At 46.9% G+C, this 15,247-nt stretch overlaps 1 protein-coding gene across 20 annotated transcripts in view; it reads left to right on the top strand.

Annotated features, from left to right (window-relative positions):
- The first annotated feature begins 403 nt into the window (after positions 1–403).
- Positions 404–15,247, top strand: part of Ssdp (Sequence-specific single-stranded DNA-binding protein) — a 326,860-nt gene continuing 312,016 nt past the window's right edge. For all 20 annotated transcript variants that reach the window (XR_011716166.1, XR_011716165.1, XR_011716159.1 and 17 more), the window contains exons 1-2: positions 404–489; positions 1,554–1,626. Coding sequence is in view for 8 of the 20 variants with exons in the window: in XM_071689595.1 (XP_071545696.1) it covers positions 434–489; positions 1,554–1,626 (129 nt within the window). In the remaining 12 variants the exon portion in view is untranslated. The remainder of the gene's footprint in view (positions 490–1,553; positions 1,627–15,247) is intronic.

The following is a 15,247-nucleotide window of genomic DNA, read 5'->3' as shown; positions in this document are numbered from 1 at the left end:
AAACAATACTAATGTATGTCAGAAGGACGCGCTCATCAGCTAGATATGGGGTTAGCAGCATTGGCTTTGTTATGCCAAATTGTCAAAGTTGATTTTATTTTTTCCGTATTACTGCCGCCCATTTTTTTCGAAATAACCTTTTTATTTATTCCACAAAAAAATGTGTTCTCGTCTGAATGCCTCTGAAGGGCCAGGGAGAATATGGTTTGAAGTACTGTCACAAGCATAGGACAACAACAAGACTAACTAGCATCCCACGTGCGCACCCCCACTTCTCCTCCCCCAGGTAAGGCTCTCAGCCAATGAGGGCGTAGCGTTAGCCGGTCGTCATGGTAACTGACCCCCCATCATCTCCCGGCGTCCCTCCCCTTCCTCTGGCCCCCGGACCCCTCCCCCGCTCCGGAGGCGACTTGGCTACAGTACAGTGTTCAACATGTACGCTAAGGGGAAGGGCTCGTCCGTGCCCTCCGATGCGCAAGCCAGGGAAAAGTAAGTGAAAACTACACTCTGCAGAAGGATTACGTGATGTGGGGGCAATCGGTTGGGGAGTGTTGGTGTCCACCTGTCCCGCAAGGATGAAATTATGATAATAGTGTGTTTTTACGACGCAGGAACAAGAGGTTTTTGGTGATGTAGGTGGACGAGTGATAGTAGCTGTTCCAGTAAGCGCCCAGCCTCCCTCTGGTAGTCAGGGACATCACCGGTGTTTTCCCTGTGGTGACCAAGTGCTGGTGGATGACTGGTGCTGATTGTGACCTAAGGATGAAACCATACTTGAGTTTGTGAAGGAGAGAGACCGCGTGGCTCCACCATTGTCGAGGGAGCAGCCACAGAGAGGGGGACGCTTCCCGCTTGTCTTTTGGCGGGACGTTTAAATACAAGCGACAAAGCGCACGAGATATATTGTGATTGTGAGCTGGCGGTGTCACTCTCACCACCAGTAATATGACCACGTAAATATAGGTTTGGATTACCTCCTCAGACTCCGTGGCGAACGTCTTGAGGTGTGGGGTGCACGTGGGTAAATATGGAGGAGGTGGGGGGCATGCAGGGAGCAGGCCGTCCAGATGAAGTCGTCCCCAGGGCTCCTGCTGTCTGTCACCTCTGGTTTATTTCCCAACAGCTGGCGTCCCTGCTCACTGAACTCCATCGTATGATACAAGGAAAATGTTGCATAGTTATTATATCGTCTCATGTGCCGTGGAGGGTGATGTTCAGCTTCCAAGGGAGGATGTGTGAAGGCTGAGCAAGAAGCTCCATGACTAAGGGGTTGTGATTGGATAAAGGTTGTAGATTTTGAGAATGATTGTAGGTGTTTGTTTTTCCTGATGTAAATAACACTAGGATAAACATTTATCTGGCATTAGTTACATGTCTGTGACTACTTAGTTTATAGTTTACAAATGTATCAAACTTAGGTTTTATATATATATATATATATATATATATATATATATATATATATATATATATATATATAGAGAGAGAGAGAGAGAGAGAGAGAGAGAGAGATAGCATGTGTATAGCCTAATTTCTTATTCTTTCTCTTCTAGATTGGCGTTATATGTGTACGAATACTTGCTTCACGTTGGTGCCCAGAAAGCCGCACAGACCTTCCTCTCTGAAGTAAGTACGATGTCTGCTCTTGCTTGAAGGGCTGGGACTCTGCTGGGCGGCCCACGAGACCAGCATCACTGCATCACTTGAAAGAATTTCTCACACCTCGGTCAAGGTCTACTTTTAGCTCATCCCGCGTAGTTAAGATTCTAGTTCTAATTATAATGCCACGGGGATGTCTTTTTGCTCCAGACACAAGTGGCTTTTGAAAGCTTTTTTTTTGTAAATTTTAAATCACAATCAGAGTTTCAGATCTTGTTAATGTCTTTGATGATGACCAGATAATGAACAGATTGAATGCTTATTTGTGAGGCCGCCCTGCTGAGCTAGCCAGCCCAATGTCTCGCCAATTGTGCCTTACTTCACAGCTACAGGTCGTTACCATGGATTACAGCAAGTTAGCAGCAAGAACCAAGCCTAACAAGACCCCAGTGCTGTGTATCTGTGCTCACAAGCGGAATGACGAAAAGTACAAAGAGAAAGGTGTAGAAAAGCCTAAAATTCTGTAGTGTTTGTGAGTGTTGCGGAAAGTAAAATGTGACTACCGTGTGCGACAGTACAGTGAAGACTACATAGTATTGTGAGTGCAGTGCTTAGTGTAAATTAACCGTGAGCAACACACGTCTGCTGTGCTCGCTGCTAGTGTAGTGTGCCAGAAACATGTACTTTATGTGTGGCGTAGACTGCGGACTGTCTTCCACCCAGCACTGCAACAGGAGTATGTGATGTGGCAAGAAACCCTCTGAATGGAGCGACTCTGTGAACTTGGTGCCAGAGTGACCATGGGTGGGACCCGTGGACCTCTGTACTCTTGGGTTACTGTATGGTGCCGTGATCCCTGGTATACAGGTGATGGCGAGATGACGTTAGCCAAGTTATTAACGACACAGTGTATTGGGATGAATGAATTGTAAATACTGGGTTAGCTGGGCTGTGTAGGGTGAGTGGTAGCGCCAGTAGCTGTGTTATGTCGATGTTGTGGGGTCAAGTGTCGCTGCGGTTACCTGGGGCGACCTAACCTCACTCTGCCATTGTCTCAACCCTTGCCCTACTTCCTGTGTACATGTTATTACACATTATGGCATGTCACTATACCCGTAAACTGTGCATGATGTTTGTACGTGTGCGTGTTGTGTCTGTCTCATAATTTGATAGATAGAATAATGATTTCCCTCACCTAGTGAATTAGTGTTCTTGTCTGCCCTAGCGAAGTAGATGATGATCTGGGCGGCGTTGCCACACCGTGGTTGTCGGCGCGCTGTTGCCATATATACGATGACGCCATACAGTATGCATGATGACTTTTCAAGGAGCCGTCATCCTCACCTACCTTACACGGGTGTCGAGGTGACGTTCGTGGCAGGTTATGGGGTGTGACCCCCGTCCCCCTGGTTATGATAACCCACCACCGCTGTGTTAGACCAGCGTGAGGCTTGGAGGGGGGAAGGGGGAGGGCCTCACTACCACCACCAGTAATGTTGCACCAGTGACGATGGACAAGCGGCCAGGTCACACTTCATGACCCCGCTGGAGAAGAGCTGACCTCGCATGCTGCAAGACTCCGGGGGGGGGGGAAGGTTGGGGTGAGGGGGGGGGGTTGTTGGGGGTTACAAACTCCATCTCGGTTGCTTTTCTTTTGCGGCCACTTCTTTTGTTATTTATTTCTCGTGTGTTCGACAGATGAATTCACTGGGGACTGATTTGCGTGATGAATCAACTGGTTGGCGACACGGCGCGGGGCTTGGCGGCCGTGGGCCGGGTTACTGCAGTGTCGCTCTAACGGGACCCGCTCCCCGGACTTCTTATAATTCCAGACAATTAGCATATTGTGTGTAGTGTGTACCGGGTCACGCTGTGGCCCGGTGCCACGCTAGGCATACACTTCCCCAGGTGAAAACGAAAAAAAAAAAATATTTTTTTTCACCGGTTACGGCCGAGGTAGATTCTTCAAATATTTTTTTATTTCCCGAATTGGTGCAGGAACTGGCTAGGTTTATCGTTCGTCCTTTTTTCCCCGTGTAGGTGGTGTGCGCATGGCCACCATACACCGCCGCTAGGGCACCACATCCCCTCCTCATGAATAGACTTAGTGTCAGTGATAGTCTTGGTGAATATCAATTGTTCATGTAAGCGTTTGGGTTAGGAGCCGTGGAGCTAAGAAGAATGTTGTAGTTTATGTGTAACGTCTGCCGTCCCCCACTCCACACCCCGCTCTCGTCCCCAGCCCTTGTGTGCCCTCCAACCCCGCTACAGCGACACACCCTCGCCCAGGCCTCCACGCACCCACAACCTCCATCTATATACTTCCAACATCAAGTTAGGTCCACAACCACACCAACCCACAAGTTGTAATGTTAATAAGTTGAATGTGTAAAATCCGCGAAAACAATCCGATGGGAAATGTACATCATTAGCTTGACTGGGAATTTAATTTGGCGGGAGAAATTATTTTACGGAGTTAAATATTAACACGAGCTGTATATGGTAGTGAATTTAACCTTCTTTGGTAATGACTCTCAGGATCCTCTAACTAAACCGTGAATCAATGAATTACACCCGTAACAGGTCACAGACGATGGGAATTCACGGATTTATAGGATATACCGCCATCGCCAACTTTAGTTCCGCGTGGCGTGGCGAGCTGCAGTGCACAAGAAAGGTGTGTGGCTGCCGGGAGACGGGCTGGGGAGGAGACCTAATGTTTTCTCTGCGTTGGGATATGACGTTTGAAAGATTCGAAATTATTTAGTCGAATAATATTTGCTTGTTTGATTAATCGTCGACAGAATGATTAAGCCAGAATTATCGTAATGTTTTATAATCTGGAGTTTTCCCCCAGCGAACAGAAGACGATCCAGCTTATTTCGGCCGCGAGGAACCTAAGTGTTGATGAATGAAGTGGAACAAGCAAACAAAAGACAGAATTGGCTCGGGCTATCTAGTAATAATATTTAGAGAATTAATCAGGATAGTGGCAGTGGAGGAGCCCCGTCTAGCACCAAAGTCCAGTTCCACTATACCTTGAAATTCCTTGATTGTGGATCACCTCGGGTTTGGATAATAAGTCTAGATGCATAAACTCTTAACATACGAACTCTAATATAACATGAAATGATTATGTAAAATTCCCTTAGTCACATGTTAGAATAGACAGGAGTCCGCATTTTTCCTCAGAACATTCTTAGCATTAGCAAATATTTAGAGATGAGGAAAGAAAACGGTAGATCTTGGAAGTAGTGGAACTAGAGAGAGTTCAGCAGAGTGAGGTTTGACCAGTCACGTTGTAAGTTGTCGGCCAGCGGCACGCCTCACCCCTCCTGGCTTGGCCGGTGAAATATTCATTGGAAATAATCCATCAGGCTGGTCAACTGTTCTCCCTTCGCCGATCTTGATTGTCGAGTCGTAGTTGCTATCGACCCAGGAGCCGGTATCTGCCCTATCGCTTATTTTAGAACCTGTCGGTATCACCCCTCCTCCCCCCTCCCTCCCTCCTTACACGTTCTTGTGGGATATGCGACCTCGCGTCCGTGGATGGGAGGTATGTCCGTGTAGGATATTCTGCCAGTGACCCTGGGATATGTCCAGTCTTCGGGGGAGGGAGTATGCTCGTATGGGACACGGCTCGGAGGGGGTTGGGTTGATCGGGTATATGGTATACGAGCAGCAGTTGATTAAACATGGAATTCGCTTCTGCTGGTCTTGGCCCAATGAATCATGGATTAGGAGAGCACATTCGCATCCAACCCTGTCTGTAATTAGATGAATCCGGGATTGTGAGAGCAGTGATGGCGTCAGTTCCCGGTTGAGACTGTCGACGGGGAGTTGACTGGGGAGAGGTTAGGATGCACTGCTCTCTGTTTGCAGGTGGGATGTCTCGTTCTGGTATTTGTGCCCCCACATGTCAGAGGTTCGCTCTAGGATTTTGATGTAGGTCATAGTAGACGTTTTAAGAGGACATTTTGACATGTTATGAGGGACATATTTGTCAGGGTCATTGGACGCGCTCTACGGCTGAAATAGAAATCAGAGCCAAGCCAAAAGTGGCATACGGATCACTGGTGTAGGTTGAGCTGTCCCGCAACATGTCAGCCTGTGTATGGACGTTTACATGTTATAGAGCAATGTGATTGGCCTACACTTGTCCTCTCGGTTACACCATTACTTCTAATTGTTGTGTTAGTGTGATACGAGTAGATTTTAGGAGTACAGATTAATTTCAGATACGTAAACTAGTACACTCCTTGAACGTATTTGAATATGGACTTAGTTAAAAGGTTTCCTTTTAAGTTCTTTAGACGTGTTTTGCGGCGGTACCATTAGTCGTGGGATGTGTTTGAGTTATGCAGCGACTTGTTAATTAAGTGTAATATCTAAGTTACAGACGTAGTATGACTCCATCAGACGCGGGCTGTTACGTATTTCTGTAGGTTTTGGGGAAGGAGGTGAGGCTTGCTATGCGCAGCCATGTCGAGTGGGGTGTATTGATTGCAAAGAATCTTATATTAATTGGGGATTGTCAGGTGCGTCGCGGTGTCGGTTGATCAGCTAGTCAGCGGAATTGTCATGTAAGGGATTAGTGAGTCGATTATCTTGTATGTTATCGATTGGTTGGATGATTGATTGGGGATTGTCATACATCTTACATAAGCAATGTGCGTGACGCCCCCAGTCCTGATGTAGGTTAGTGAGTAGCAAGTATTGTGAATGAATTAGTGACGAGGAACAATGGCGTTTGGGTTTTGTTGAAAGTTATACAGTGATTTGTTTGTTACACTGGCCGTATTATTGTAGGGATCATTGGATGAATGATTCTTCCTTACACAGATAGGTAACGATTCGTGTGTTACTATAGGTTTTCAAGGTCTTCCACCACAGCTGGGTTAGAAACTTTTACTGAGATAGGTAACGATTCTTATGTTACTATAGGTTTCCGAGGTCTTCTTCCACCACAGCTGGGTTAGAAACTTTACCCTACCGTACGTATAACTTGCGATGGGTTCGGAGGACTTCTTCCCCCTCACAGTTGGGTCTGGGACCTCACATAAATTATACCCAACGATGGTTTCGGAGGTCTCCTACCCTCAACAGCTGGGTCTGGGACCTTACCCTACGTATACCCTAGGATGGTTTTGGAGGTCTTTCATGGTTTCTGTGGTCTTTAACCTCCCCCCCCTTCCAAACACTCACACACACATACACACACACACACCTGGGTCTGGGACCTAACCTAGTGTATACCTGACAGTAGACTCGCCACATCTGAGTATGAAACTGTACCTTGCGATGGTTTTGGGGTTCTACCCCCAACGGCTTGGTCTGGTAGGACCGTACTTCACTTTACGGATACCTTACGAGAGTTTTGGAGATCTTTACCTCCACATGTCGGTCTTGTACATACCGTAACTTATGTATACCTTATGATGGTTTTGGTCTTCTACCCTCACAGCTTAAGTTAGGACCTTATGTATGCCGTATCGTGAACACAGAGTATTATTATTGTCATTATTATTATTACTATTCACTCCATCAGCTTGGTTTGTGACCTTACCTTGCCTTACGTGTATTCTTTGTGGTTTTGTAGGTCGTCTACCCACACAACTGGGCCTAGGACTTTCCTCAGTACCTTGCGTTAGTTTCTGAGGTCTTCTACACCACAGTTCAGCGTTAAGACCAAGCAGCCTCGTTGTTGCTCCTCTGTTCATTCAAACTGTTGTTGGCCGTGAGTCGTAGGCCGACTTATCCACAATATCCTTGCATTTGTTAGACGCGGATCAATACTTGCAAAAGGTGTTGTGATTGTTTTGAAGGTATTTCGATGTTTTGGGATTTAGAATAGTTAAGACGTAGCCACAGAGTGAAGTCAGTCATCTGCATGATCGTTTGGTGGCGTTATATAAGGAAACGCGCTAATAGAACTCTTGATGTACGAAGAGTATCAAATGTTGGTTAACGGTTTTCTGTACGTATAAATTTGTATGTATACATGAATACAGATTAAGATCAGCATATATATATATATATATATATATATATATATATATATATATATATATATATATATATACACATATAGTGTGTGTGGTATTGATAGGTAGACAAAGGGTGCAGTTTGGTGGTTTTTTAGCTGTATGTCCGTACCGTTGTTTTCTGTGGCCTACACGTTGGCTCGTGTTAAAGTGGGAAGGTTTAGGAGGCGGTGTGTGTGTGTGTGTGTGTGTGTGTGTAAGAGAGTTTACTATTTGTGTATTGAGTGGAGTTTTACATACTCGTGTTGCCCCGGTTCGTAACCTTTTGTATATCTACCATGTCTACTCCTATGTGTGTATGATACACACACACACACACACACACACACACACAGGTAAATGCACACTCCAACCTAAGCCAGGTACATATTCATCGTCCGTCCCCAAGGGAGGATGAAAACCTTGGGTTGGTGTGGGCAAGACTATGCGGGGCCCCGGGATCTGAACCCACCAGTATCGGGCCTATGCTAACTCATGTTCAGGAACGCTAACCACAGCACCACGGTGAGTGTGTGTGTGTGTGTGTGTGAGCGTCCCCGTGGCACGGCAGATAAGCCAGTGTTAGCATCATTACTGTGATCACTGGCTATTCCTTCATGACCATGATTCCACGTTGCATGTGACTAATGCGAGTCTGTGGACATTTTTTTGGACTTAAAGTCTTGGGAGTTTCATTACATTCTCGAGTTCACATTTCGAACTCCGTGAGTTTGGGTGATTCTCGTGTGAGTATTGGTGAGTGAGTGACGGCATGTGCGTGGAGGTGTGTGCGTGTGTGTGTGTATGTGTGTGTAAAGCCAGACAGTACCTAGAGGGCGAGTAGTGCGGCTGGCGGCCGCGGGCGGCGCTGCTGTACCATGGCGCGCCCGACACTCAACATTCGCCTTCCATCTTTGAAAATCCGCCGTTGTCCTTCATATACTGGTTTTATCTGGATTCTTCCGATGGGAGGAACTGTATTTGATGGCCGTAAGTGTCGCTGGCGTTGCTGGAGTGGCGTAGACTGAACGTGGAGGTGTGAAAACTAGGCTGAGGTTAGTTGCTGGGTTGGCCGTGGGGAGGTGAGCAGGAATTGAGACGAAGTCTGGTCTGACGAGGGGACGAGCCAGCTAGTCAACCAGCCGGGTACATGAGGGGAGCTAGTCAGGTCACCGGTGGTCAGGTAGACTCCTCACACTGATCCCCCCTCCCCCCCCCCCGCCAGAGGTCATGGCGGGTCAGATGGGAGCCACAGGGCAGGTTGAGAGAGGTCATGGTCGTGGAAACTTCTCTCTCTCTCTCTCAAAATATTTTCCGGAAACTCGTGTGATCGTCCCCAAGAGAACGGCCGTTGATCATCGGTGGAGTAGCGATGCTGCTGCTGCTGTTTTTATTGTAGTTGATGTTCATTAAGGGTGGGGGGATGGTTGGTTGATGGCGGCTCTTATTGTGGGTGATACACGCGAGAAGTGGGAGAGATTGACAAGCCAGTCAGTCAGTCGCTGGACGAACGGTCTGTGGTAATGTAATGATGGCTCTCCTGTGGTTGTTGATGTTCGCTGTTGTTACTTTTTGTTGGTGTGTTGTTTGGTTGTGGTTGGTAAGCGTTCTTTGGTTGACGCTGACTAGTCAAGGCTGACCTTAACTGGTTGTGGCTGACGTTTTTATAGTTATGGTTGACGTTAACTGGTTGTGGCTGACCTTTTCTGGTTATGGCTGACATTAACTGGTTGTGGCTGACGTTTGCTGGTTGTGGCTGACCTTTTCTGGTTATGGCTGACGTTAACTGGTTGTGGCCGACGTTTGCTGGTTGTGGCTGACCTTTTCTGGTTATGGCTGACATTAACTGGTTGTGGCTGACGTTTGCTGGTTGTGGCTGACCTTTTCTGGTTACGGCTGACGTTAACTGGTTGTGGCCGACGTTTGCTGGTTGTGGCTGATGTTAACTGGTTGTGGTTGACGTTTTCTGATTATGGCTGACGTTAACTGGTTGTGGTTGACGTTAACTGGTTATGTCTGACTTTAACTGGTTATGGCTGACGTTAACTGGTTGTGGCTGACGGTGACTGCTGGTGGCTGACGGTGTTGGGGTCCCAGCTTTCCTGGCCATTCACCAGCCTACTGGGGTCTCGATCCGCGGTTCTCAAGGTGACCTGACGCAGGGCTGTGGCAACATCACCACGACCGTTCTCCAGGTTTCTTTGAAATTAGATGTTGAAGCTGTTGATGGATGGTGGTGGTGGCTGTGGTTTTATGAGGTGTACATATATGTATGTTATTGGGTTAGTACATGTGTTGTATGGTTGGTTGGTTTGGTATATATGTATGGTTGGTCGATCTGTGATATGGTTGATAGGTCTGTTGTATGGTAGGGTGGTCTGTTATGTGGTTCGTAGATCTGTTGTATGGTTGGTCGATCTGTGATATGGTTGATAGGTCTGTTGTATGGTAGGGTGGTCTGTTATGTGGTTCGTAGATCTGTTGTATGGTTGGTTGGTTGGTTTGGTATGTATAGTTGGTCGATCTGTGATATGGTCGATAGGTCTGTTGTATGGTAGGTAGATCTGTCGTGTGGTTCGTAGATCTGTTGTATGGTTGGTCGATCTGTGATATGGTCGATAGGTCTGTTGTATGGTAGGTAGATCTGTCATTTGGTTCGTAGATCTGTGTTGTATGGATGGTTGGTCCATAGGTCTGATATGGTAGGTAGGTGTGTCATGTGGTTGGTAGATCTGTTGTATGGTTGGTAGGTCCATTTTTTTGCTTGGTAGATCTGTTATATGATTGTTGGATGTTATATGGTTGGTTGGTTGGTATCTTATATGGTTGTTTGTCTGTCATATGGTTGACACGTTCTGATAATTCGTTTTCAGGTCTCTTGTTTGGTTGTAAGACGTGTGAATAGGTTAAGCCTGTCGATTTGGTTGTCTGATGTCATTTGGTTAGCTCATATCTTTGGCTAGACCTGATTGGTACTTGAATGATTTGGTTGGTAGGCCAACTCCATGGTTGGATTGGCTTCTTATGTGGTTTGGCAGACCTGTCACATCATCGCTTGTGAGATGTTTGGCCGTTGTTGACATGTTCGACCAGCTGTGTGGTTGGTAGGCCTGCCATTTGATTGACAAACGTGTCATTTGTTTGGCAGATACGTCCGTTGGTTTGTGGACTTGTTATATGACTGGTATAGCCGTCAATGGGCTGGTAGACCCGTGTTTTGATTGGAGAACCTGTCATTTGATTGGTAGACCTGTCGTGATTAGCAGACCTATTATTTGGTTGGTAGACCTAACCTTTGATTGGTAGACTTGTCCTTTGATTGGCAGACCTGCCATATGATTGGCAGCCCCATCATACGATTGGCAAACCTGTCAGGTAGTTAAACCTGACATTTGTTTAGGTCTGTTGAGTGCTGAATCCCCCAAACTGCTCATTTTGCCTGTCCATATATTTGGTTGTTAGACATATAAACTTTGCTGATTCACGTTACAATGTATGTCTTTGTTACTGGGTTGTTATAAGGTAGGTAGTTTGTTATTTGGTTGTTAGAAGGTTAGTTTGTACCTTGGTTGTTAGATGTGTTTAGTGTTGTGGCCAGGGAGCATGGTTGTTTGGCCTGGGGAGCATGGTTGTATGGGGAGGGAAGCATGGTTGTGTGGCCAGGTGAGCATGGTTGTGTGGCCAGGGGAGCATGGTTGTATGGCCAGGGGAGCATGGTTGTGTGGCCAGGTGAGCATGGTTGTGTGGCCAGGGGAGCATGTTTTATGGCCAGGGTAGCAAGGTTGCGTGGCCAGGGGAGCATGGTTGTGTGGCCAGGGGAGCATGTTTTATGGCCAGGGTAGCAAGGTTGCGTGGCCAGGGGAGCATGGTTGTATGGCCAGGGGAGCATGGTTGTTTGGCCACGGGAGGATGGTTGTGTGACCGGGGAGCCTGGTTGTATGGCTAGGGAGCATGGTCGTGTGGCTAGGGGAGCATGGTTGTATGGCTAGGGAGCATGGTTGTATGGCTAGGGAGCATGGTTGTGTGGCCAGGGGAGCATGGTTGTATGGCCAGGGTAGCATAGTTGTATGGCCAGGGTAGCATAGTTGTATGGCCAGGGTAGCATAGTTGTGTGGCCAGGGGAGCATGGTTGGATGGCCAGGTCATCATTGTAAAGTTCAACCAGCGACCATGAACATGTGTACAGTTGCTTCCCAGCATCATGAGGAGTGAGTGTCGTAAGTCCCATAACACTGAAGTTGTTTACATGCCCCCTCACCTAACACTCACCTGGCTCATAACTTGTGGCCACGGAAGTTAATACTGACGTTTGTAGATATTTCCAAATGAAACATTCCCCCCGTCTCTCCTGTGTTCCACTTGCCAGTCACTGTGGTTTCGGACCATTCCTATTTGACCGTTGACGACGGCATGTGTTCGATGGATCAACACCCTCATGGTTAGACCCGTTATTGGTAGTTGAAACCGTCATGTGGAGGTGGGAGATTCCTCTGCAAGACTTTCATAGCTGTGGTCTGGTAGCTGTGGGTCTTGTGCGGTTGTTGTGTTGTGATTAGGACGAACGAACATGGTCTTTTGAGTAGAACTGGTAGAGTTGAACTTCATGTTATGTTCAGGGCTGGTTGGTGGTACTTAAGAGCTCTTCTTGCGTCGCTTGCTTGCGATGGCATGACTTGGTCGTTGTGTACGTCCGTGGTCGCACTTTAAACCCGCTGCTTCAGAAACATTGAGCTTTTGTGAATGGTGTAAGTCTGATGATGCACAGTAGAGGTCCCTGCGTCTAAAGCATGGATAGGCTTAAAACACTTTTCATAACTGGAGGAAAACCCGACCTTTGATCCAAGGTACTTAAATACATGCTTTTGATACCAAGATAATCCTCACATGATTGCCAGCCATTCATATTTCGCTACCAGTAATTATGGTGCAGTACGGGCGACACAAGTGTTTCAGGGAGCTCAGTGCTTGTAACCCTCTACGTCCTTTTTCCTCTGGATGCCACCCACGCCTCGCTTCTATGCAACACCTGCGGGACTACAGCACCATCAGACATGCCCACCCATCTATGCTCCTCACAGATAATGATCATCTCTCTCTCTCTCTCTCTCTCTCTCTCTCTCTCTCTCTCTCTCTCTCTCTCTCTCTCTCTCTCTCTCTCTCTCTCTCTCTCTCTCCACGTACTCGTCAATGCACACGGGACTTCAGCTCCCTCGCACACTCAGTAGGTCGCTTCAGCTTCCATAGTTCCGTTCGCTGCCATGTCCACTCTTGGGTTTCTGTGAACATCCCAGGTCCTCTCCAGCTAGCTCCTCCGTTCGGACTTACACCCCAGCTAACCTGTCTCATTTCACTGGTACACCGGTGCTTTTAGTCACGTTGACTCTCAGCTTCCACCATCAGCACACGCTTCCAGACTCTAGACAGAAACTTCATTTTTCTCACTCACTCTACCACCGGTGCTGTCTTCACCAGACAGAAGCTGACTTCACCTCCCAGGTCACCCCGCCACCTCTCTCGATGGACTGGGGACCTGCCCCTCTCCAAAACCCTCGCATTTATCACCCTCGCCACCGCATCCATAAACAGATCAAACGGACATGGTGACATTACACACCACGACGACCACCACCAGAAACCACTCACTCACCCTCCTCTTCCTGCAAGCACACGTGTCCTACTGTCATGATAAGAACTCCACTGCTTCTGGCAGCTTTCTCCCCAGCCATTTATTCGTAACACCTTCCACAAAGCATCTATATCAACCCCATCACAATGCTCAAGATCCGTAAACGCACGTACACATCCTTCTGTTTCTCTTAAGTATTTCTCAGCACAAAGTCCTCAAAGCAAACACCTGATCCACACATCGTCTAACATTTCAGAAGCCACATTGTTCCTCCCGAGTCTGAAGCAGTGTGTTTGCCATCACCCTCTTAGTCACTACTGTCCCATGCAACTTAACAATTAATTTGAACAGTAATTTTTTTTTTGTCCTACTTGCTTGTATACAGTGACACAACACAGGGCATTCTGCCAGTCCTCAGGCACCTCAACATGAGCCATACATGCATCCTAACTAATCAATAAACAACTCAGTCATCTGCCTTGAGGAACTGAACTGCAGTACCATCCACTCTGGCCGACTTGCCTGCCTCTCTTCTTACACAAGACTTTCTCTTTTCACCTTACCATTTACCATGACTCTCTCTCCGTGTACCTGCCCGACCCATACACACCCCACGTCTGCCACCTTATCATCAGACACTTCGGGCATACAAGTCTTTCTATTTTCCTTGTTTTATTAATGACATGACATCAGGCAGTGTAAGTGTCTCTTGTTTCATAATTGACCAGTAGTAATTATTATTAAGATTCTATTTAGTGTGGTAGTTTTGATGAGTATTTTTTTTTCTAGGTAGAAAGTATGTCAATGTTAAATGTTTTCCTGCTGTTGTAAGATATGTTAAATCTCATTTATCTCATTTTGATGTGTGGGTGTTTATTGTGGTAACCCGGCTGATAGACCTTTCATTCGGAAGTTATTTTTGAAAAACAAATTACTATACTTAAGGGTTGTATCAGAGGTTATCTTACCCCTAACAGTTGGGTCTGGGACCTTCCCTTACCTTACCTTACCTTACCTTACCTTACCTTACGATGGTCTTGGAAGTCATCTACCACCTAGGGTGGGTCTGGGACCTCACCTTATGTGTACCTCACGATGGTTTCGGAGGTCTTCTATACCCCTTACAGCTGGTTTCGGAGCCTACCAGTTGTGTTGCTCCTCTGTTCAATCAGGCTGTTACAGTCCCGTGGCCAGGATAGCTGGCCTTCGTATCCACTGTTTGAGGAAGTGATCGTCTTTGTCTCTCGTGGAATCTTCTCATGTGCAGTGTTCTTGGTGTGAATGATGGCTGTAAGGCGATGTACACGCTATAGCTTCAAGGCTCAGATGTGCGATCTGTTTTCTCTCATTGTATTTATAGATTTCAGCTGCATTTGTCGCTTCTGCAGTATGTGTAATGTATTGTTATATGCTTTAGGTTTGAGCAAGTTCCCAGGCCAGGCACGGTGGTTCATAGGAATGTAGTAAACTGTTACATTCCGTCAAAGTTGTATAGTTTCTTCCGTACCTCCGTAAGTGTCTTGTGTGTCTGTTTCGTACTTGTTTCGCCGTTTCTCGCGTTATCGAGGTGGCGCCAGGAACAGACGGAAGAAATGGCCTCATTAGCTCACATCCATTCTCTGGCTGTCATGTACACTGCGCCGAGACCAGAACCCGCCGTCCATAACCAGCCCCCCCAAGAGACCTTTCCCTTGTTTTCCCTCCCCGGTTGCTTCATATGCCGTGAGTCAGTCCAGCGACAGCTCGTCGCCCTTTGTCTACCACATCTGTCCATTTCATTCCATCTCGTGCCTGCTTAGCACCTTTTCACTTGAATACCTTTCGATGTTTGACCCCGCGGTACTTTTGAATGCCTTGGGGAACTGTTGTTTCCCCCCCACTCTTGTGTGCCTCTGGGTCTTGATCGGTGAGATAACAGCGTCAATTTTTATGTATTTTTTCTTAAGGACGAGTGTGAAAGGTTTGAGTATTACTTAAGGCCACGAAATTATTACTTCAA

Source organism: Panulirus ornatus, chromosome 47 (genome assembly GCF_036320965.1).
Source record: "Panulirus ornatus isolate Po-2019 chromosome 47, ASM3632096v1, whole genome shotgun sequence".
In the NCBI taxonomy this organism is placed as follows: Eukaryota; Metazoa; Arthropoda; class Malacostraca; order Decapoda; family Palinuridae; genus Panulirus; species Panulirus ornatus.
This window is presented reverse-complemented; position numbering and strand designations above follow the sequence as displayed.